The 23,618-nt window shown below is 47.5% G+C and overlaps 4 protein-coding genes across 4 annotated transcripts; all 4 read left to right on the top strand.

The window, feature by feature from the left end:
- Positions 1 to 256: 256 nt before the first annotated feature.
- On the top strand, positions 257 to 631 carry LOC311126631 (histone H2B; the record flags this gene model as incomplete). Its single annotated transcript, XM_084200629.1, has 1 exon — positions 257 to 631. One exon carries the CDS (start codon positions 257 to 259, stop codon positions 629 to 631), a length of 375 nt encoding a protein of 124 aa, XP_084056755.1.
- A 2,831-nt stretch (positions 632 to 3,462) lies between these two features.
- On the top strand, positions 3,463 to 4,086 carry LOC311126645 (histone H1-like; the record flags this gene model as incomplete). The annotated part of the gene is made up of 1 exon (XM_084200640.1): positions 3,463 to 4,086. The coding sequence occupies one exon, from the start codon at positions 3,463 to 3,465 to the stop codon at positions 4,084 to 4,086; it is 624 nt and encodes a 207-aa protein (XP_084056766.1).
- A 664-nt stretch (positions 4,087 to 4,750) lies between these two features.
- LOC311126644 (histone H2A) lies at positions 4,751 to 5,137 on the top strand (the record flags this gene model as incomplete). Its single annotated transcript, XM_084200639.1, has 1 exon — positions 4,751 to 5,137. The coding sequence occupies one exon, from the start codon at positions 4,751 to 4,753 to the stop codon at positions 5,135 to 5,137; it is 387 nt and encodes a 128-aa protein (XP_084056765.1).
- A 232-nt stretch (positions 5,138 to 5,369) lies between these two features.
- On the top strand, positions 5,370 to 6,009 carry LOC311126610 (histone H3.2-like; the record flags this gene model as incomplete). The annotated part of the gene is made up of 2 exons (XM_084200609.1): positions 5,370 to 5,387; positions 5,659 to 6,009. The coding sequence occupies 2 exons, from the start codon at positions 5,370 to 5,372 to the stop codon at positions 6,007 to 6,009; spliced, it is 369 nt and encodes a 122-aa protein (XP_084056735.1).
- Between the last annotated feature and the right edge of the window lie 17,609 nt (positions 6,010 to 23,618).

The following is a 23,618-nucleotide window of genomic DNA, read 5'->3' as shown; positions in this document are numbered from 1 at the left end:
GACGGTGCCAAAGTGGGCAATTCTATCACCAGCATCATTTGGCACAACAATCGTGCCATTTGGACACCTATTAAAGCCCCCCTTTTGAAACACACAATTCCCCATCGGTCACAGAGCATAGGCTATAGAGAGGAGGGAGGGAGGGAGGGAGCAGGGGAGTGTCTACGGCCGCTGACTTTGCTTAGCTTCCTCTTCATAAGACGGGTAAGCGCCCTTCACCCCCTCATTCGTTTCTGAGAAGCAACGAGACATCATCATGCCCGAGCCAGCAAAGTCAGCGCCCAAGAAGGGCTCCAAGAAAGCCGTCACCAAGACCGCAGGGAAGGGCGGCAAGAAGCGCAGAAAGTCCAGGAAGGAGAGTTACGCCATCTACGTGTACAAAGTCCTGAAGCAGGTCCACCCCGACACCGGCATCTCCTCCAAGGCCATGGGAATCATGAACTCCTTCGTGAACGACATCTTCGAGCGTATCGCCGGAGAGTCCTCTCGCCTGGCCCACTACAACAAGCGTTCTACCATCACCTCCAGGGAGATCCAGACCGCAGTGCGCCTGCTGCTCCCCGGTGAACTTGCCAAACACGCCGTGTCCGAGGGCACCAAGGCCGTAACCAAGTACACCAGTTCCAAGTAAACAGCGCATTTGGACTGCTCTACTAACCCAAAGGCTCTTTTAAGAGCCACCCACTCTGTCAGTAAAAAAAGCAATTCCATCGCCACCGAATGAATGCGTAGGTAGGCTGCGTTACATTGTACGACCGCGGTTACATTGTATCATTGTTTAATGGGCGGCGCGCGCCGGCTCGGAGAGCGGCTACATTGTATCATATCCCCTGCCCGTTCCAGCGTAGGGGTTTAGCGCGCCTTTTTTGGTGTCTTTGCGCGCTGAATAGTAACCCATGTTTGTCGGGCTCCATTCCAGGTGAAGGCAATGTAAAATGGCACCATTTGACAAAGGGTGTAAATAAATGAATCAAAAAGGCAGTCTGTTGGGTTTGATTGGAAAGAAATGCCTTTTGTCGTCTAATGAGCGGATAGTCATTTTGAGTTGACTTCCTGAATCGGTAGGACACGGATGGAGTGAATGGATGCTCCATCATTGGACTATACCCTAATGATGAGAATGATAATGGCAAGAATAAAAAGGTGGTGAATAATATGAATGAATGTATATAATTATATATATATATATATATGAACGTAGCCCTTTTGGCCTACAGGTCATTTCCGGTCAAGGTCGCATCATCCATATAGTCCCCTGTAGCTCAGTTGGTAGAGCACAGCGCTTGCAACGCCAGGGTTGCGGGTTCGTTTCCCACGGGGGGCCAGTATGAAAATGTACGCACTCACTTAACTGTAAGTGGCTCTGGATAAGAGCGTCTGCTACATGACTCAAAATGTCCATGTGAAGTGTAGTACATTTGAGTCACGTAGTGTATTTTCCTTCCTACTACACTCACGAGGCAACAGGATAAAAGGCAGTGGCTTCCACGTGACAAAGTGGGGATATGAATGTGTCTGTAGGCCAAGTCACAGTATAACACAGAGAAGGAGTGAGTGTGATTGTCGTTGGAGCAGTAGTGGATTCCAATGACTACCTTGGGGATAGCCTATACAACAGGGAAAAGAAAAGAGGCCGCAATCAGCCTTCTGACCCACATGCACCTGCTGGGATTCTTCTCACAGTCCAACCACATATGCAGCCCTTGTCCCACTCGGAGAGAGAGAGAGAGTGAAGGAGTGAATGAGTGACTGAAGGAGTGAGTGAGTGAGTGAATGAGTGTGATAGAGAGAGAGAGACAGAGAGAGACAGAGAGAGAGAGAGTGAGTGAAGGAGTGAATGAGTGACTGAAGGAGTGAGTGAGTGAGTGTGATAGAGAGAGAGAGACATAGAGAGAGAGACAGAGGGAGAGACTGAGAGAAAGAGAGAGAGAGAGAGAGATAGAGAGTGAGTGAGTGAAGGAGTGAAGGAGTGAGTGAGATAGAGAGACTGAGAGAGAGACAGAGAGAGAGAGAGAGAGAAAGAGAGAGAGACAGAGAGAGACAGAGAGAGTGAGTGAGTGAAGGAGTGAGTGAGTGAGTGAATGAGTGACTGAAGGAGTGAGTGAGTGAGTGAGTGAATGAGTGAGTGAGTGAGTGAGATAGAGAGAGAGAGAGAGACTGAGAGAGAGTGAGTGAGTGAGTGAAGGAGTGAATGAGTGACTGAAGGAGTGAGTGAGTGAGTGAATGAGTGAGTGAGTGAGTGAGTGATTGAGACAGAGAGAGAGAGAGAGAGACAGAGAGAGAGACAGAGAGAGAGAGAGAGAGAGAGAGAGAGTGAGAGAGAGAGTGAGTGAGTGAGTGACTGAAGGAGTGAGTGAGTGAGTGAGTGAATGAGTGAGTGAGTGTGATAGTCGTTGGAGCAGTAGTGGATTCCAATGACTACCTTGGGGATAGCCTATACAACAGGGAAAAGAAAAGAGGCCGCAATCAGCCTTCTGACCCACATGCACCTGCTGGGATTCTTCTCACAGTCCAACCACATATGCAGCCCTTGTCCCACTCGGGGAGAGAGAGAGAGACTGAGAGAGAGAGAGAGAGACAGAGAGAGAGAGAGAGAGAGAGAGAGACTGAAAGAGTCTAGTGAAGGAGTGACAGCCAACCTAAGGAGTGACAGCCAACCTAACTACCTACCTACCTACCTACCTACCTACCAGAAGGGAGGGGAAGACAACACACAATCTCACTGTGTAGAAATAGTAGGCTACAAATACAACAACAACACACACACTGCCAGTGCACAAAAAGTACTAATACACACACAGTGCAAGTAAGCATGTCGTAGGACAGTTTATACCATGTGGATCCTGTACATACGACGAATACAACTTGAAACTTGAAGTACAACACTCGTCTCAGCCAGGCCTCACAGGTGCATGTGTTTTAAGGTCCCCAAAAGAGCACTTCTTTAAAACACCCTGGACCACATCAGGGGACACCAAACCATTTGATTCCCTTGCCAGACATCTCGGCTCACTACACAACAAGTGCTGCTCGCAATCGGATGCACTTTTAGGCCATTTAGGAGACAAATAGCACAGGAAAACCAGTGCGCACCGCTCCACCCGACAGTCCAACGGTGAGATTTTGAGCGAGTCGCAACAAAATGCACGGCCCTTCCGCGGCCCACATGACTTTATTCTGAACGGAGACAAGTCTGCTCGCTGGGCCGTTCGCTTTTGGAGCAAAAACACGGCTCCGTCGGTGACTTTTGGGCCGATATAGGCGAACAGAAAACACAAGTGAAAGAGCATTTGGCCAGCCCAGAGAAGCCGAGCTGGGTGGCTTGAGTCTACATGGTTCTCATGTCGCGTTTAAGGCCAGCCCCCTGCTCAGTGTGGAGCTTCAATAGCGCAGAACAGCATCTACAGGAAACTACTCCTCGCAGACCGTGTGTGTGTGTACCGGACCAAACGACAGACAGACATGGCAGAAGTCGCACCAGCACCCGCCGCCGCCGCACCGGCCAAGGCACCCAAGAAGAAGGCAGCAGCCAAGGCCAAGAAAGCGGGACCCAGCGTAGGCGAGCTCATCGTCAAGGCTGTGACCGCTTCCAAGGAGAGGAGCGGCGTTTCCCTGGCCGCGCTCAAGAAGATGCTGGCGGCAGGCGGCTACGACGTGGAGAAGAACAACTCCCGCGTCAAGATCGCAGTCAAGAGCCTCGTCACCAAGGGCACCCTGGTCCAGACCAAGGGCACCGGTGCATCCGGCTCCTTCAAGCTCAACAAGAAAGCCGTCGAGGCGAAGAAGCCCGCCAAGAAAGCCGCAGTCCCCAAAGTAAAGAAGGTGGCCGCCAAGAAGCCAGCCGCGGCTAAGAAGCCCAAGAAGGTAGCAGCCAAGAAGGCCGTCACCGCAAAGAAGTCCCCCAAGAAGGCCAAGAAGCCCGCTACACCCAAAAAGGCCGCCAAGAGCCCCAAGAAGGTGAAGAAGCCCGCCGCAGCGGCCAAGAAGGCAGCCAAGAGCCCCAAGAAGGCTACAAAGGCAGCCAAGCCCAAAGCCGCCAAGCCCAAGGCAGCCAAGGCCAAGAAGGCAGCCCCCAAGAAGAAGTAAACCTATTACAAACAGTGTTCTACTCGACACATGTTGTACCACAAAAGGCTCTTTTAAGAGCCACCCACCTCTTTCCATAGAAAGCGCATTGATTTCCATGTACTACCTGTCGTGAAAAAGAAATTACGCACACTAGGCTACTTTTACGCACACAACATTGTCCCACTCTGGGTGTGTGCGAAGGGAGAGGCATATAATAGAGGGCCAAAATGGCTTAGAAATTCGACCTCACGAGTGCACCCTCACCAGCCATTTTTATATATGAGCCACTGGGCTATTCCCGTTCAGAGGCAGGCTGCTGTGATGTGTTACAAGTGCCATGTAACAACAATAACAATACTATAGTGGCTTCGATTTCAAACTCAAGAGTGCACCCTCACCAGCTGTTTGTTTCCCATTTGGAGAGAAATAATGTGAGGATTTCATTTTGGCGCTCACGCGAAATGACACAAAGTCGGAGGGAAACAAAGTAGCCTCTCACTCGCTGCCTGTGGGTGGGAACCGGCTTAGAGCTGTCTGTCCGTCCGTCTGTCCCTCGCTCCAATTGGATAAGGCCACACCGGCCCGGTGGCCAATCGTTGCCTCTTGTGGCGAGGTATATGTACGGCTCTCGAAGTGGCGAGCGGCTCATTCAGACTTTCTGTGACTTTCTCAAGCTACCAATATGAGCGGAAGAGGCAAAACCGGAGGCAAGGCCAGGGCGAAGGCAAAGACCCGTTCATCCCGTGCTGGTCTCCAGTTCCCTGTGGGCCGTGTGCACAGGCTGCTGCGCAAAGGCAACTACGCCGAGCGTGTGGGCGCTGGCGCACCAGTCTACCTGGCCGCCGTGCTCGAGTACCTGACTGCTGAGATCCTGGAGTTGGCCGGCAACGCTGCCCGTGACAACAAGAAGACTCGTATCATCCCCCGTCACCTGCAGCTGGCCGTCCGTAACGACGAGGAGCTGAACAAACTGCTCGGCGGTGTGACCATCGCTCAGGGTGGTGTGTTGCCCAACATCCAGGCAGTGCTACTCCCCAAGAAGACAGAGAAGGCAGTCAAAGCCAAGTAAATTCGCTACTGCGACTTCAACTTGACTACTCAACCCCCAAAGGCTCTTTTAAGAGCCAACCACCTAGCTCTCCAAAAGCGCAAAGTACCTTTCTATGACCGCAATACATTGAGTGGGTGTATACACAACTATTTCGACATTCTGTGCCCACATGAGGCCTTGCATGAACAACTACACCTACTAGGCCTCGTTTGCCATAGCAGGCTAGCATTAGATTACACGTGCCTATAAGATGTCACTCTTGACTTTGGCGACTATTATTGCGCGTAAAGGACCGGCGGCGTCCTATTGCGCGCGCACCGGGAGTTTGAATTTTGGAGAGGCCGGGCGTCCAATGGCCAACGGAGGAGGCCTGCGCAACGGGCCAATCGGGGTGGTGGGGAGATGGTGTCCAATCAGCAGGCGCCACTGCCGGCTTTATAAACTTCACATAGGCATTTCGAGGCTATACTCCCAGCGCCATGGCCAGAACCAAGCAAACCGCTCGCAAATCCACCGGTGGCAAAGCCCCCAGGAAGCAGCTCGCCACTAAGGCTGCTCGCAAGAGTGCCCCGGCCACCGGCGGTGTGAAGAAGCCTCACCGTTACAGGCCCGGCACCGTGGCTCTGAGAGAGATCCGTCGTTACCAGAAGTCCACTGAACTACTCATCCGCAAGCTGCCCTTCCAGCGCCTGGTGCGAGAAATCGCCCAGGACTTCAAGACCGACCTGCGCTTCCAGAGCTCCGCCGTGATGGCCCTGCAGGAGGCTAGCGAGGCTTACCTGGTCGGCCTGTTCGAGGACACCAACCTGTGCGCCATCCACGCCAAGCGGGTGACCATCATGCCCAAGGACATCCAGCTGGCCCGCCGTATTCGCGGAGAGCGCGCATAAATGAGGATGACCTGAACTCGAAAATCCCCCAAAGGCTCTTTTAACTCTTCCGAGTCGGCGAACGCTTCGGCGCGTTCAAATCGCGGGCCGGCTTTAGGACCGCGCAGCATCCAAACCAAGTGACGCAGAGGGCTGCCGTCGATTTCATGCAGAAATGGAGACCCGAAGCTACGTTTTGAGTGTTTGTTTCATGTAAATACACCAACTAAAACCAAAGTTATGATAATTTCAATTCCATGAAAAAAGTGCGTCAAAATATGCGCTCTTTTATGAGCGCTTTGCATTTATTATAATAACTTTGTCGTCTTTTGTGATAAAAAGGAACGGAAAAAAACGTGTGCTTGTGCTAACCCGGTTCTTCAGGATGCACACGAGTATATAAACATTCATTCCCATGACAACTAGCCATTGCGAAAGAACGAACGAGAGGAATTAGTTCAGTTCATGAGTAGTTTTGGAGAGTTTTTCACGAGTTAGTATTTCAATTGTTAGTATTTCAAGAGTTTTATTGTCAGCAGTATCGTTTTTGTGAAGCAATATGAGGCGCACACTTCACGTTGAACAAGCCGTCGACTTGTTATTCCAAATGAGCGATGAAGAAACTTTGGAAAGTTCGTCGTCAGACAATGAGAGTGGCCAGGATGACTTCGAGGACCCTGATTTTGTTGCTGAAAACGTGAGGTAAGAAGACAAACATTTTTCTAAAATGAATTTGTTTTATTGCTTTCGTTTATCTTACTATAGTATTCTATTCTACTTCACTGTAGTGCAAATGCCAATGAACATCTTGAACTTTTAATAATCTTGAATCCGTTTACCTGTTTTGTATAGTGACGACGACGACGACGAGCAGCCTGGGCCATCAACAGCCCCCACCCCCACAACAAGCCGACGGAGGCCATCACAGAGGGGGCGTGGAAGGAAGGATCAGGCCAAGACCAGGTCAAGATCTCCAGCCCAGTCAGCAGCACAGCCAGAACAGAGCTCTGAGCCATGGAAAACAGAGACTGATCCTGACACTGCCCCACAAGCCAGTAGGTTCATGCCCCGCAGACCACCAGGAGCCCAGGTGGATTTGCATTCAGGGCACACACCAAAGGACCTCTTCCTGCTCTACTTCGCCGCAGATACAATGAGGACAATCTGCAGAAACACCAACAAACAGGCAGCAAGAAATCAGCAGAAGGGGAGCAAATATCAGTGGACTGACGTTGATGTGGAGGAACTGCACAGATTTCTGGGTCTCCTCATCTACACCTCATTGGTGACTCTGCCTAGTATCCAGGACTACTGGAAACAAAGCCACATATTGTCTGTTTCATTGCCAGCGAAGGTCATGCCAAGAGACAGATTCCGGTCCATCTCATGGAACATCCACCTAAGTGATCCAGAGGAGGATGTCATAAATGACCAGCGCAAAGGTACACCCCAGCATGACAAACTGTTCAGGGTCAAACCTCTGATGGACGACATTCGCACTGCCTGCCAGGCTCATTACCATCCTAAGAAGGAACTGTCAGTCGACGAGAGGATGGTGGCTACAAAAGCCAAAACTGGCATGACCCAGTACATGAAGGACAAGCCTAACAAATGGGGGATCAAGCTCTTTGTGTTGGCAGAGTCTAACAATGGCTACACTCTAAACTTCAACGTGTATGTTGGGAAAGCACACACACCCAGCGTGCATGGACTTTCATATGATGCTGTTATGGACCTCATTCAGCCATCACATCTTGGTACAGGATACCATATTTATATGGACAATTTCTACACCAGCCCAAAACTGTTCCTGAGTTTGGGAAGTATGAAGTTTGGAGCCTGTGGGACCTACAGAAGCAACAGAAAAGGGTGTCCTAGTGGCAGAGAAAATGCCCTCACCAGCAAATCGAAGAGGGGGTCTGTGAGATGGATCAGAGAGGATCGCCTGGTCTTTGTGAAGTGGATGGATACGCGGGAGGTGTCGGTGTGCTCCACAATCCACCCAGCGTTTTCGGGCGAGACAATCAAGAGGAAGGTGAAGGAAGGACCTGGACGCTGGGTAGCAAAAGACATTCCCTGCCCTACCCCCATCATGGCCTACAATAAGTACATGGGAGGGGTTGACCTGTCAGACCAGCTTCTCCAGTATTACTCAACCCATCGCAGAACTGCTCGCTGGTACCGTACCCTCTTCCTGCATTTTTTGGACATGGGAACAACAAATGCATACATCCTGCACTGTGACATCAGTGCGACCCAACAGGTCACACCCATGACGCACAAGAACTTTGTGGCAGAACTTGTGGCCCAGCTGTGCGGAGTGACCCAGACAGGGGTTCCACTTCAAAAAAGCACCAGCCATGTTTCTGTGGCCATTGCCAATGTTGCAGAGGCCAAAGACAAAGCCACAGCAGGCCGCAGGGTTTGTCAACGCTGTAAACAAGTTGACAAGAAGAGGTTTGTCACACCATGGAAGTGCAAGGCCTGTGATGTGGCTCTCTGTGTCATTGTGGACAGGAACTGTTTTGAAGAGTGGCACAAATAGGGTAAAGGCCAGTGGCTATACCTACTTTTTTTGTAAATAGTTGTGTATTGCTTGTATATATCTCAAGAATACTTTTATATGTTCATATTTGCACTTTGTGGTTCAATTTGAAGCTTTTTTTTTCATTTTGGACAGAAACTGTTTTGAGGAGTGGCACAAAAAGGTTTAGGGTTAGAATAGAAGAAAAACGCCAGTGGTTATACCTACTTTTTATTGTAAATAGTTATTTATTGCTTGTATGTATCACCAAAATACTTTTATATGTTCATATTTGCACCTTGTGGTTCAATTTGAAGCTTTTTAAATGCTTGGTTCACCATGTTTGAGGGTTTTACAATAAAAAAACCATCTTTTTTCTAAACGGACTTTGTGTTTTCTGTGTGTGTTTGGGTCCAGTGTGTTGAAATAGTATGTCAAAGTGAAAAACTTACTAACAGATCATATAGGTGAGGTTGTGCTGAAAAAAAAGATACCCAACATTGGTCTGGTAAACATTTCTTTATGTAGTATATCAGGGCAAAATTGAAGGTACCCAAAAACGGCCAAAAAAGCTCCAGACTCCGAAGAGTTAAGAGCCACCTCCATTTTTCCATCAAAAAGGCACAATTGTTCCATGTATACACGCACCTCTACATTAGCCACCATGTATGTTGTTCACTAACACGTCTAAAAGCTACGTATTGCACCTTTTAGTTGCCTGAAGTCTAGCTTCAATGTTTGTTTGTGTGTATATACACAACCATCTGGCATCATCCACTTCCTTTGAACTATAGTAGCACAGTAAAATGCTTTACAAAGGAGGGGAAAAAGAAACGAGTGATAATATAGGCCGAATAGTAACAAGAATTGTGTTCAGATGAATAATTGACACTATTAGTTGTGTGTAATAATAGCCTTGCATGCAGTCCAGAAAAAACATTGCATGCCAACTTACTTTGAAAGTCCCATGTTGCAGTGCTGCTGAGAGACTCATGCGGAGGCCAAAACTTTACAGTGGAGCACGGAGGCCATCTTGTGGTTAAATGTGGGTACTGCACATCATGGTGATTCCCTTTCGGCCAGCGTTTCCCAAACGCGGTCCTGGGGTCCCCAAGGGGTGCGCGTTTTGCGTTTTGCTCTAGCACTCCACAGCTGATTCTAATACTCCAGCTTCATGATGATGAGTTGATTATTTGAAGCAGCTGTGTAGTGCTAGGGCAAAAACTCCCAAAACGTGCCCCGAGTTTGGGAAACCCTGCTTTAGGCTAATACTAGCCTATTAGGATGACTTGGTTCGATCGCTTTAATGGCAACTGCTGAACTCTGGTTTTCACTAATTACTTGTCCCAGGTCACCATTATGAATCCAATAGCAAAACAAATGTTTCAACATTGCTCAATAGTGAAAAAAGGGCAGGAAACGATGGGTTCTCAACAATATTTCACCAACAACCAATCACTATTCAAGCATAGACATTAGGATCATCCACAAATATTCCTAAATCATACTACAAAAGGGTTGTAACAAAATGGATTTGTCTGTTCAATGCAAGTTCAACGTCAAAGAAAAAGTGCATCACCACAACAAACGTGTCTTTAGATACACTGTAAAAAAATGACTTTGTGGAATGTACTCAAGCTATTACAGTCAACAAAAGCACACGTCATATTATTGAGTAGATCTTTTAGCTTGTTTTTATGCGTAGATAAGCTTGAGTAAGTTGTTTAGATGTGGTCCAATACATAGAGTAAAGATGATAGAGGTAAAAAATGATTATATTATGTTGATTCAACTCAAATAGACATTGTGTTATTTTACCTGAATGATTCATCCTATTATGTATTTAGACCAAGTCAGAAAAATGTTCACATTTTTACTTTGGATTCACTCAATTCAGATCCCTTAAGAGAAAAGGTATCCGGACACCGGGAATCCATTTATTTAAACATCAACGGTTTGCAAAACATCTGTTATTATGAGATGAGAAATTACGGATTCGCAATCAACACTGCAGGTAAATCCTGATTGCTGCAGGTAGGCAAAACCGTAGAAATAGGAACTACAACACTAACTAGTATAGGATCTCTGTGGGCAGACCCATTACTTACGAGAGATACAATGGAGCTTCAACCCCAAGGCAAGAAAAGTATTCCAAATCAAATCAAATCAAATTTTATTGGTCACATGCGCCGAATACAACAGGTGCAGACATTACAGTGAAATGCTTACTTACAGCCCTTAACCAACAGTGCATTTATAAAAAAATATATATATATAACAACAACAAAAAAAGGGTTAGGGTTAGGGTTTAGGGTTAGGGTTAGGGTTAGGGTTAGGGTTTAGGGTTAGGGTTAGGGTTAGGGTTAGGGGTTAGGGTTAAGGGTTAGGGTTAGGGTTAGGGTTAGGGTTAGGGGTTAGGGTTAGGGGTTAGGGTTAGGGTTAGGGTTAGGGTTTAGGGTTAGGGTTAGGGTTAGGGTTAGGGTTAGGGTTTAGGGTTAGGGTTTAGGGTTAGGGTTAGGGTTAGGGTTAGGGTTAGGGTTTAGGGTTAGGGTTAGGGGGTTAGGGTTAGGGTTAGGGTTAGGGTTGGGGTTAGGGGTTAGGGGTTAGGGTTAGGGGTTAGGGTTAGGGTTAGGGTTTAGGGGTTAGGGTTAGGGTTCGGGTTAGGGGTTAGGGTTAGGGTTAGGGTTAGGGTTAGGGTTTAGGGTTAGGGTTTAGGGTTAGGGTTAGGGTTAGGGTTAGGGTTAGGGTTTAGGGTTAGGGTTAGGGTTAGGTACAGGGATAAAAACTCCATCGGACACCCCTGTCCAATTCTGTATGTGGAGAAGGTAATGTCGTGGGGAGCTGGGGTTTGTTTTCTTGTACTTCTGGGAGGCCGTAGATGTCCATTGATGTGCTTTGGAGGGGGCTAGGTGGATTTCAAAATGTTGTTATGTTTTTTACACATACAGGGATAAAAACTCAATTGGACACCCCTGTCCAATTCTGTATGTGGAGAAGGTAATGCCGTGGGGAGCTGGGGTTTGTTTTGCTGTACTCCTGGGAGGCCGTAGATGTCCATCGATGTGCTTTGGAGGGGGCTAGGTGGATTTCAACATTTTTATGTTTTTTGCACATAGGTACAGGGATAAAAACTATATTGGACACCCCTGTCCAATTCTGTATGTGGAAAAGGTAATGTCGTGGGGAGCTGTTTTTTTTTGTTGCTGTACTCCTGGGAGGGTTAGGGTTAGGGTTAGGGTTTAGGGTTTAGGGTTTAGGGTTAGGGTTAGGGTTAGGGTTAGGGTTAGGGTTAGGGTTAGGGTTAGGTACAGGGATAAAAACTCCATCGGACACCCCTGTCCAATTCTGTATGTGGAGAAGGTAATGTCGTGGGGAGCTGGGGTTTGTTTTGTTGTACTTCTGGGAGGCCGTAGATGTCCATTGATGTGCTTTGGAGGGGGCTAGATGGATTTCAAAATTTGGTTATGTTTTTTGCACATAGGGTACAGGGATAAAAACTCCATCGGACACCCCTGTCCAATTCTGTATGTGGAGAAGGTAATGTCGTGGGGAGCTGGGGTTTGTTTTGTTGTACTCCTGGGAGGCCGTAGATGTCCATCGATGTGGGTTAGGGTTAGGGTTAGGGTTAGGGTTAGGGTTAGGGTTAGGGGTTAGGGGTTAGGGTTAGGGTTAGGGTTAGGGTTAGGGTTAGGGTTGGGGTTAGGGTTAGGGTTAGGGTTAGGGTTGGGGTTAGGTACAGGGATAAAAACTCCATCGGACACCCCTGTCCAATTCTGTATGTGGAGAAGGTAATGTCGTGGGGAGCTGGGGTTTGTTTTGTTGTACTCCTGGGAGGCCGTAGATGTCCATCGATGTGCTTTGGAGGGGGCTAGGTGGATTTTAAAACTTAGTCTCCGTCTGATGGATTAGGGTTAGGGTTAGGGTTAGGGTTAGGGTTAGGGTTAGGGTTAGGGTTAGGGTTAGGGTTAGGGTTAGGGTTAGGGTTAGGGTTAGGGGTTAGGGGTTAGGGTTAGGGTTAGGGTTAGGGTTAGGGTTAGGTTTTTTTTTGTTGCTGTACTCCTGGGAGGGTTAGGGTTAGGGTTAGGGTTTAGGGTTTAGGGTTAGGGTTAGGGTTAGGGTTAGGGTTAGGGTTAGGGTTAGGGTTAGGTACACGGATAAAAACTCCATCGGACACCCCTGTCCAATTCTGTATGTGGAGAAGGTAATGTCGTGGGGAGCTGGGGTTTGTTTTGTTGTACTTCTGGGAGGCCGTAGATGTCCATTGATGTGCTTTGGAGGGGGCTAGGTGGATTTCAAAATGTTGTTATGTTTTTTACACATACAGGGATAAAAACTCAATTGGACACCCCTGTCCAATTCTGTATGTGGAGAAGGTAATGTCGTGGGGAGCTGGGGTTTGTTTTGTTGTACTTCTGGGAGGCCGTAGATGTCCATTGATGTGCTTTGGAGGGGGCTAGATGGATTTCAAAATTTGGTTATGTTTTTTGCACATAGGGTACAGGGATAAAAACTCCATCGGACACCCCTGTCCAATTCTGTATGTGGAGAAGGTAATGTCGTGGGGAGCTGGGGTTTGTTTTGTTGTACTCCTGGGAGGCCGTAGATGTCCATCGATGTGGGTTAGGGTTAGGGTTAGGGTTAGGGTTAGGGTTAGGGTTAGGGTTAGGGGTTAGGGGTTAGTGTTAGGGTTAGGGTTAGGGTTAGGGTTAGGGTTGGGGTTAGGGTTAGGGTTAGGGTTAGGGTTAGGGTTAGGGTTAGGTACAGGGATAAAAACTCCATCGGACACCCCTGTCCAATTCTGTATGTGGAGAAGGTAATGTCGTGGGGAGCTGGGGTTTGTTTTGTTGTACTCCTGGGAGGCTGTAGATGTCCATCGATGTGCTTTGGAGGGGGCTAGGTGGATTTCAAAACTTAGTCTCCGTCTGATGGATTAGGGTTAGGGTTAGGGTTAGGGTTAGGGTTAGGGTTAGGGTTAGGGTTAGGGTTAGGTACAGGGATAAAAACTCCATCGGACACCCCTGTCCAATTCTGTATGTGGAGAAGGTAATGTCGTGGGGAGCTGGGGTTTGTTTTGTTGTACTCCTGGGAGGCCGTAGATGTCCATTGATGTGCTTTGGAGGGGGCTAGATGGATTTCAAAATTTGGTTATGTTTTTTGCACATAGGGTACAGGGATAAAAACTCCATCGGACACCCCTGTCCAATTCTGTATGTGGAGAAGGTAATGTCGTGGGGAGCTGGGGTTTGTTTTGTTGTACTCCTGGGAGGCCGTAGATGTCCATCGATGTGGGTTAGGGTTAGGGTTAGGGTTAGGGTTAGGGTTAGGGTTAGGGTTAGGGTTAGGGTTAGGGGTTAGGGGTTAGGGTTAGGGTTAGGGTTAGGGTTAGGGTTAGGTTTTTTTTTGTTGCTGTACTCCTGGGAGGGTTAGGGTTAGGGTTAGGGTTTAGGGTTTAGGGTTAGGGTTAGGGTTAGGGTTGGGGTTAGGGTTAGGGTTAGGGTTAGGTACACGGATAAAAACTCCATTGGACACCCCTGTCCAATTCTGTATGTGGAGAAGGTAATGTCGTGGGGAGCCGGGGTTTGTTTTGTTGTACTTCTGGGAGGCCGTAGATGTCCATTGATGTGCTTTGGAGGGGGCTAGGTGGATTTCAAAATGTTGTTATGTTTTTTACACATACAGGGATAAAAACTCAATTGGACACCCCTGTCCAATTCTGTATGTGGAGAAGGTAATGTCGTGGGGAGCTGGGGTTTGTTTTGTTGTACTTCTGGGAGGCCGTAGATGTCCATTGATGTGCTTTGGAGGGGGCTAGATGGATTTCAAAATTTGGTTATGTTTTTTGCACATAGGGTACAGGGATAAAAACTCCATCGGACACCCCTGTCCAATTCTGTATGTGGAGAAGGTAATGTCGTGGGGAGCTGGGGTTTGTTTTGTTGTACTCCTGGGAGGCCGTAGATGTCCATCGATGTGGGTTAGGGTTAGGGTTAGGGTTAGGGTTAGGGTTAGGGTTAGGGTTAGGGTTAGGGTTAGGGGTTAGGGGTTAGGGTTAGGGTTAGGGTTAGGGTTAGGGTTAGGGTTAGGGTTAGGGTTAGGGTTGGGGTTAGGGTTAGGGTTAGGGTTAGGGTTAGGGTTAGGTACAGGGATAAAAACTCCATCGGACACCCCTGTCCAATTCTGTATGTGGAGAAGGTAATGTCGTGGGGAGCTGGGGTTTGTTTTGTTGTACTCCTGGGAGGCCGTAGATGTCCATCGATGTGCTTTGGAGGGGGCTAGGTGGATTTCAAAACTTAGTCTCCGTCTGATGGATTAGGGTTAGGGTTAGGGTTAGGGTTAGGGTTAGGGTTAGGGTTAGGGTTAGGGTTAGGGTTAGGGTTAGGTACAGGGATAAAAACTCCATCGGACACCCCTGTCCAATTCTGTATGTGGAGAAGGTAATGTCGTGGGGAGCTGGGGTTTGTTTTGTTGTACTTCTGGGAGGCCGTAGATGTCCATTGATGTGCTTTGGAGGGGGCTAGATGGATTTCAAAATTTGGTTATGTTTTTTGCACATAGGGTACAGGGATAAAAACTCCATCGGACACCCCTGTCCAATTCTGTATGTGGAGAAGGTAATGTCGTGGGGAGCTGGGGTTTGTTTTGTTGTACTCCTGGGAGGCCGTAGATGTCCATCGATGTGGGTTAGGGTTAGGGTTAGGGTTAGGGTTAGGGTTAGGGTTAGGGTTAGGGGTTAGGGGTTAGGGTTAGGGTTAGGGTTAGGGTTAGGGTTAGGGTTAGGTTTTTTTTTGTTGCTGTACTCCTGGGAGGGTTAGGGTTAGGGTTAGGGTTTAGGGTTTAGGGTTAGGGTTAGGGTTAGGGTTAGGGTTAGGGTTAGGGTTAGGGTTAGGGTTAGGGTTAGGTACACGGATAAAAACTCCATCGGACACCCCTGTCCAATTCTGTATGTGGAGAAGGTAATGTCGTGGGGAGCTGGGGTTTGTTTTGTTGTACTTCTGGGAGGCCGTAGATGTCCATTGATGTGCTTTGGAGGGGGCTAGGTGGATTTCAAAATGTTGTTATGTTTTTTACACATACAGGGATAAAAACTCAATTGGACACCCCTGTCCAATTCTGTATGTGGAGAAGGTAATGTCGTGGGGAGCTGGGGTTTGTTTTGTTGTACTTCTGGGAGGCCGTAGATGTCCATTGATGTGCTTTGGAGGGGGCTAGATGGATTTCAAAATTTGGTTATGTTTTTTGCACATAGGGTACAGGGATAAAAACTCCATCGGACACCCCTGTCCAATTCTGTATGTGGAGAAGGTAATGTCGTGGGGAGCTGGGGTTTGTTTTGATGTACTCCTGGGAGGCCGTAGATGTCCATCGATGTGGGTTAGGGTTAGGGTTAGGGTTAGGGTTAGGGTTAGGGTTAGGGTTAGGGTTAGGGTTAGGGGTTAGGGGTTAGGGTTAGGGTTAGGGTTAGGGTTAGGGTTAGGGTTGGGGTTAGGGTTAGGGTTAGGGTTAGGGTTAGGGTTAGGTACAGGGATAAAAACTCCATCGGACACCCCTGTCCAATTCTGTATGTGGAGAAGGTAATGTCGTGGGGAGCTGGGGTTTGTTTTGTTGTACTCCTGGGAGGCTGTAGATGTCCATCGATGTGCTTTGGAGGGGGCTAGGTGGATTTCAAAACTTAGTCTCCGTCTGATGGATTAGGGTTAGGGTTAGGGTTAGGGTTAGGGTTAGGGTTAGGGTTAGGGTTAGGGTTAGGTACAGGGATAAAAACTCCATCGGACACCCCTGTCCAATTCTGTATGTGGAGAAGGTAATGTCGTGGGGAGCTGGGGTTTGTTTTGTTGTACTCCTGGGAGGCCGTAGATGTCCATTGATGTGCTTTGGAGGGGGCTAGATGGATTTCAAAATTTGGCTATGTTTTTTGCACATAGGGTACAGGGATAAAAACTCCATCGGACACCCCTGTCCAATTCTGTATGTGGAGAAGGTAATGTCGTGGGGAGCTGGGGTTTGTTTTGTTGTACTTCTGGGAGGCCGTAGATGTCCATTGATGTGCTTTGGAGGGGGCTAGGTGGATTTCAAAATGTTGTTATGTTTTTTACACATACAGGGATAAAAACTCAATTGGACACCCCTGTCCAATTCTGTATGTGGAGAAGGTAATGTCGTGGGGAGCTGGGGTTTGTTTTCTTGTACTTCTGGGAGGCCGTAGATGTCCATTGATGTGCTTTGGAGGGGGCTAGGTGGATTTCAAAATGTTGTTATGTTTTTTACACATACAGGGATAAAAACTCAATTGGACACCCCTGTCCAATTCTGTATGTGGAGAAGGTAATGTCGTGGGGAGCTGGGGTTTGTTTTGTTGTACTCCTGGGAGGCCATAGATGTCCATCGATGTGCTTTGGAGGGGGCTAGGTGGATTTCAAAATGTGGTTATGTTTTTTGCATATAGGTACAGGGATAAAAACTCAATTGGACACCCCTGTCCAATTCTGTATGTGGAGAAGGTAATGTCGTGGGGAGCTGGGGTTTGTTTTGTTGTACTCCTGGGAGGCCGTAGATGTCAATCGATGTGCTTTGGAGGGGGCTAGGGTTAGGGTTAGGGTACAGGGATAAAAACTCAATTGGACACCCCTGTCCAATTCTGTATGTGGAGAAGGTAATGCCGTGGGGAGCTGGGGTTTGTTTTGCTGTACTCCTGGGAGGCCGTAGATGTCCATCGATGTGCTTTGGAGGGGGCTAGATGGATTTCAACATTTTTATGTTTTTTGCACATACAGGGATAAAAACTCAATTGGACACCCCTGTCCAATTCTGTATGTGGAGAAGGTAATGTCGTGGGGAGCTGGGGTTTGTTTTGTTGTACTTCTGGGAGGCCGTAGATGTCCATTGATGTGCTTTGGAGGGGGCTAGATGGATTTCAAAATTTGGTTATGTTTTTTGCACATAGGGTACAGGGATAAAAACTCCATCGGACACCCCTGTCCAATTCTGTATGTGGAGAAGGTAATGTCGTGGGGAGCTGGGGTTTGTTTTGTTGTACTCCTGGGAGGCCGTAGATGTCCATCTATGTGGGTTAGGGTTAGGGTTAGGGTTAGGGTTAGGGTTAGGGTTAGGGTTAGGGGTTAGGGTTAGGGTTAGGGTTAGGATTAGGGTTAGGGTTGGGGTTAGGGTTAGGGTTAGGGTTAGGGTTAGGGTTAGGTACAGGGATAAAAACTCCATCGGACACCCCTGTCCAATTCTGTATGTGGAGAAGGTAATGTCGTGGGGAGCTGGGGTTTGTTTTGTTGTACTCCTGGGAGGCCGTAGATGTCCATCGATGTGCTTTGGAGGGGGCTAGGTGGATTTCAAAACTTAGTCTCCGTCTGATGGATTAGGGTTAGGGTTAGGGTTAGGGTTAGGGTTAGGGTTAGGGTTAGGGTTAGGTACAGGGATAAAAACTCCATCGGACACCCCTGTCCAATTCTGTATGTGGAGAAGGTAATGTCGTGGGGAGCTGGGGTTTGTTTTGTTGTACTCCTGGGAGGCCGTAGATGTCCATTGATGTGCTTTGGAGGGGGCTAGATGGATTTCAAAATTTGGCTATGTTTTTTGCACATAGGGTACAGAGATAAAAACTCCATCGGACACCCCTGTCCAATTCTGTATGTGGAGAAGGTAATGTCGTGGGGAGCTGGGGTTTGTTTTGTTGTACTCCTGGGAGGCCATAGATGTCCATCGATGTGCTTTGGAGGGGGCTAGGTGGATTTCAAAATGTGGTTATGTTTTTTGCACATAGGTACAGGGATAAAAACTCAATTGGACACCCCTGTCCAATTCTGTATGTGGAGAAGGTAATGTCGTGGGGAGCTGGGGTTTGTTTTGTTGTACTCCTGGGAGGCCGTAGATGTCAATCGATGTGCTTTGGAGGGGGCTAGGGTTAGGGTTAGGGTACAGGGATAAAAACTCAATTGGACACCCCTGTCCAATTCTGTATGTGGAGAAGGTAATGCCGTGGGGAGCTGGGGTTTGTTTTGCTGTACTCCTGGGAGGCCGTAGATGTCCATCGATGTGCTTTGGAGGGGGCTAGGTGGATTTCAACATTTTTATGTTTTTTGCACATAGGTACAGGGATAAAAACTCCATCGGACACCCCTGTCCAATTCTGTATGTGGAGAAGGTAATGTCGTTGGGAGCTGGGGTTTGTTTTGTTGTACTCCTGGGAGGCCATAGATGTCCATCGATGTGCTTTGGAGGGGGCTAGGTGGATTTCAAAATGTGGTTATGTTTTTTGCACATAGGTACAGGGATAAAAACTCAATTGGACAACCCTGTCCAATTCTGTATGTGGAGAAGGTAATGTCGTGGGGAGCTGGGGTTTGTTTTGTTGTACTCCTGGGAGGCCGTAGATGTCAATCGATGTGCTTTGGAGGGGGCTAGGGTTAGGGTTAGGGTACAGGGATAAAAACTCAATTGGACACCCCTGTCCAATTCTGTATGTGGAGAAGGTAATGCCGTGGGGAGCTGGGGTTTGTTTTGCTGTACTCCTGGGAGGCCGTAGATGTCCATCGATGTGCTTTGGAGGGGGCTAGGTGGATTTCAACATTTTTATGTTTTTTGCACATAGGTACAGGGATATAAACTATATTGGACACCCCTGTCCAATTCTGTATGTGGAAAAGGTAATGTCGTGGGGAGCTGTTTTTTTTTGTTGCTGTACTCCTGGGAGGGTTAGGGTTAGGGTTAGGGTTAGGGTTAGGGTTAGGGTTAGGGTTAGGGGTTAGGGTTAGGGTTAGGGTTAGGGTTAGGGTTAGGGTTAGGGGTTAGGGTTAGGGTTAGGGTTAGGGTTAGGTACAGGGATAAAAACTCCATCGGACACCCCTGTCCAATTCTGTATGTGGAGAAGGTAATGTCGTGGGGAGCTGGGGTTTGTTATGTTGTACTTCTGGGAGGCCGTAGATGTCCATTGATGTGCTTTGGAGGGGGCTAGATGGATTTCAAAATTTGGCTATGTTTTTTGCACATACAGGGATAAAAACTCAATTGGACACCCCTGTCCAATTCTGTATGTGGAGAAGGTAATGTCGTGGGGAGCTGGGGTTTGTTTTGTTGTACTTCTGGGAGGCCGTAGATGTCCATTGATGTGCTTTGGAGGGGGCTAGATGGATTTAAAAACTTAGTCTCCGTCTGATGGATTCTGCTGTGTTTGGCTCTTTGGTGACTTAAAAAAAGTGCATCACAAACCTATCCCAGATGACTCAGGGGGTATTGAAACGTGCTCCTAGATGGTTTTACAGGGCACTTTTTTTGCACCCCTGTCCAATTCTGTATGTGGAGAAGGTAATGTCGTGGGGAGCTGGGGTTTGTTTTGTTGTACTTCTGGGAGGCCGTAGATGTCCATTGATGTGCTTTGGAGGGGGCTAGATGGATTTCAAAATTTGGCTATGTTTTTTGCACATACAGGGATAAAAACTCAATTGGACACCCCTGTCCAATTCTGTATGTGGAGAAGGTAATGTCGTGGGGAGCTGGGGTTTGTTTTGTTGTACTTCTGGGAGGCCGTAGATGTCCATTGATGTGCTTTGGAGGAAATTTGGCTATGTTTTTTGCACATACAGGGATAAAAACTCAATTGGACACCCCTGTCCAATTCTGTATGTGGAGAAGGTAAAGTCGTGGGGAGCTGGGGTTTGTTTTGTTGTACTTCTGGGAGGCCGTAGATGTCCATTGATGTGCTTTGGAGGGGGCTAGATGGATTTCAAAATTTGGCTATGTTTTTTGCACATACAGGGATAAAAACTCAATTGGACACCCCTGTCCAATTCTGTATGTGGAGAAGGTAATGTCGTGGGGAGCTGGGGTTTGTTTTGTTGTACTTCTGGGAGGCCGTAGATGTCCATTGATGTGCTTTGGAGGAAATTTGGCTATGTTTTTTGCACATACAGGGATAAAAACTCAATTGGACACCCCTGTCCAATTCTGTATGTGGAGAAGGTAAAGTCGTGGGGAGCTGGGGTTTGTTTTGTTGTACTTCTGGGAGGCCGTAGATGTCCATTGATGTGCTTTGGAGGGGGCTAGATGGATTTCAAAATTTGGCTATGTTTTTTGCACATACAGGGATAAAAACTCAATTGGACACCCCTGTCCAATTCTGTATGTGGAGAAGGTAATGTCGTGGGGAGCTGGGGTTTGTTTTGTTGTACTTCTGGGAGGCCGTAGATGTCCATTGATGTGCTTTGGAGGGGGCTAGATGGATTTCAAAATGTGGCTATGTTTTTTGCACATACAGGGATAAAAACTCAATTGGACACCCCTGTCCAATTCTGTATGTGGAGAAGGTAATGTCGTGGGGAGCTGGGGTTTGTTTTGTTGTACTTCTGGGAGGCCGTAGATGTCCATTGATGTGCTTTGGAGGAAATTTGGCTATGTTTTTTGCACATACAGGGATAAAAACTCAATTGGACACCCCTGTCCAATTCTGTATGTGGAGAAGGTAAAGTCGTGGGGAGCTGGGGTTTGTTTTGTTGTACTTCTGGGAGGCCGTAGATGTCCATTGATGTGCTTTGGAGGGGGCTAGATGGATTTCAAAATTTGGCTATGTTTTTTGCACATACAGGGTTAAAAACTCAATTGGACACCCCTGTCCAATTCTGTATGTGGAGAAGGTAATGTCGTGGGGAGCTGGGGTTTGTTTTGTTGTACTTCTGGGAGGCCGTAGATGTCCATTGATGTGCTTTGGAGGAAATTTGGCTATGTTTTTTGCACATACAGGGATAAAAACTCAATTGGACACCCCTGTCCAATTCTGTATGTGGAGAAGGTAAAGTCGTGGGGAGCTGGGGTTTGTTTTGTTGTACTTCTGGGAGGCCGTAGATGTCCATTGATGTGCTTTGGAGGGGGCTAGATGGATTTCAAAATTTGGCTATGTTTTTTGCACATACAGGGATAAAAACTCAATTGGACACCCCTGTCCAATTCTGTATGTGGAGAAGGTAATGTCGTGGGGAGCTGGGGTTTGTTTTGTTGTACTTCTGGGAGGCCGTAGATGTCCATTGATGTGCTTTGGAGGGGGCTAGATGGATTTCAAAATTTGGCTATGTTTTTTGCACATACAGGGATAAAAACTCAATTGGACACCCCTGTCCAATTCTGTATGTGGAGAATGTAATGTCGTGGGGAGCTGGGGTTTGTTTTGTTGTACTTCTGGGAGGCCGTAGATGTCCATTGATGTGCTTTGGAGGGGGCTAGATGGATTTCAAAATTTGGCTATGTTTTTTGCACATAGGTACAGGGATAAAAACTCCATCGGACACCCCTGTCCAATTCTGTATGTGGAGAAGGTAATGTCGTGGGGAGCTGGGGTTTGTTATGTTGTACTTCTGGGAGGCCGTAGATGTCCATTGATGTGCTTTGGAGGGGGCTAGATGGATTTCAAAATTTGGCTATGTTTTTTGCACATACAGGGATAAAAACTCAATTGGACACCCCTGTCCAATTCTGTATGTGGAGAAGGTAATGTCGTGGGGAGCTGGGGTTTGTTTTGTTGTACTTCTGGGAGGCCGTAGATGTCCATTGATGTGCTTTGGAGGAAATTTGGCTATGTTTTTTGCACATACAGGGATAAAAACTCAATTGGACACCCCTGTCCAATTCTGTATGTGGAGAAGGTAAAGTCGTGGGGAGCTGGGGTTTGTTTTGTTGTACTTCTGGGAGGCCGTAGATGTCCATTGATGTGCTTTGGAGGGGGCTAGATGGATTTCAAAATTTGGCTATGTTTTTTGCACATACAGGGATAAAAACTCAATTGGACACCCCTGTCCAATTCTGTATGTGGAGAAGGTAATGTCGTGGGGAGCTGGGGTTTGTTTTGTTGTACTTCTGGGAGGCCGTAGATGTCCATTGATGTGCTTTGGAGGGGGCTAGATGGATTTAAAAACTTAGTCTCCGTCTGATGGATTCTGCTGTGTTTGGCTCTTTGGTGACTTAAAAAAAAGTGCAACACAAACCTATTCCAGATGACTCAGGGGGTATTGAAACGTGCTCCTAGATGGTTTTACAGGGCACTTTTTTTGCACCCCTGTCCAATTCTGTATGTGGAGAAGGTAATGTCGTGGGGAGCTGGGGTTTGTTTTGTTGTACTTCTGGGAGGCCGTAGATGTCCATTGATGTGCTTTGGAGGGGGCTAGATGGATTTCAAAATTTGGTTATGTTTTTTGCACATAGGGTACAGGGATAAAAACTCCATCGGACACCCCTGTCCAATTCTGTATGTGGAGAAGGTAATGTCGTGGGGAGCTGGGGTTTGTTTTGTTGTACTCCTGGGAGGCCGTAGATGTCCATCGATTTGGGCCTCAAAGGTTGGGAAATCTTAGGCAAAGGTGGAAACCCCACAAGACACAATGTTAAAGGTGTCTGAGTAGATGGAGCTACTCGACGGGCCTGTAGCATGGATCTCAATGTATCCACTGAAGTTATAGTAAACTTGTGCCTATATCTGGCTTTTCCCCAAACTACTGCCCTACGGCCTCCAGGTGAAAATCATGAAGTTCCTCTAAACCCAGAGCTATCACCATATCATAATGTTCCCGTAATATACTCATGTTAACCTCAATCCACTGTGCAGTATTCTGCTTAACCTTCTCTAAAGTTAGGGTTAGGGTTAGGGTTAGGGTTAGGGTTAGGGTTAGGGTTAGGGTTAGGGTTAGGGTTAGGGTTAGGGTTAGGGTTTAGGGTTAGGGTTAGGGTTAGGGTTAGGGTTAGGGTTAGGGTTAGGGTTAGGGTTAGGGTTAGGTTAGGGTTAGGGTTAGGGTTAGGGTTAGGGTTAGGGTTAGGGTTAGGGTTAGGGTTAGGGTTAGGGTTTAGGGTTAGGGTTAGGGTTAGGGTTAGGGTTAGGGTTAGGGTTAGGGTTAGGGTTAGGTTAGGGTTAGGGTTAGGGTTAGGGTTAGGGTTAGGGTTAGGGTTAGGGTTAGGGTTAGGGTTAGGTACACGGATAAAAACTCCATCGGACACCCCTGTCCAATTCTGTATGTGGAGAAGGTAATGTTGTGGGGAGCTGGGGTTTGTTTTGTTGTACTTCTGGGAGGCCGTAGATGTCCATTGATGTGCTTTGGAGGGGGCTAGGTGGATTTCAAAATGT

Source organism: Coregonus lavaretus, assembly GCF_964263955.1.
Source record: "Coregonus lavaretus genome assembly, contig: HAP1_SCAFFOLD_762, whole genome shotgun sequence".
Classification (NCBI taxonomy): domain Eukaryota; kingdom Metazoa; phylum Chordata; class Actinopteri; order Salmoniformes; family Salmonidae; genus Coregonus; species Coregonus lavaretus.
Note: the sequence above shows the minus strand (reverse complement) of the source record. Positions and strands in the feature narration are given on the sequence as shown.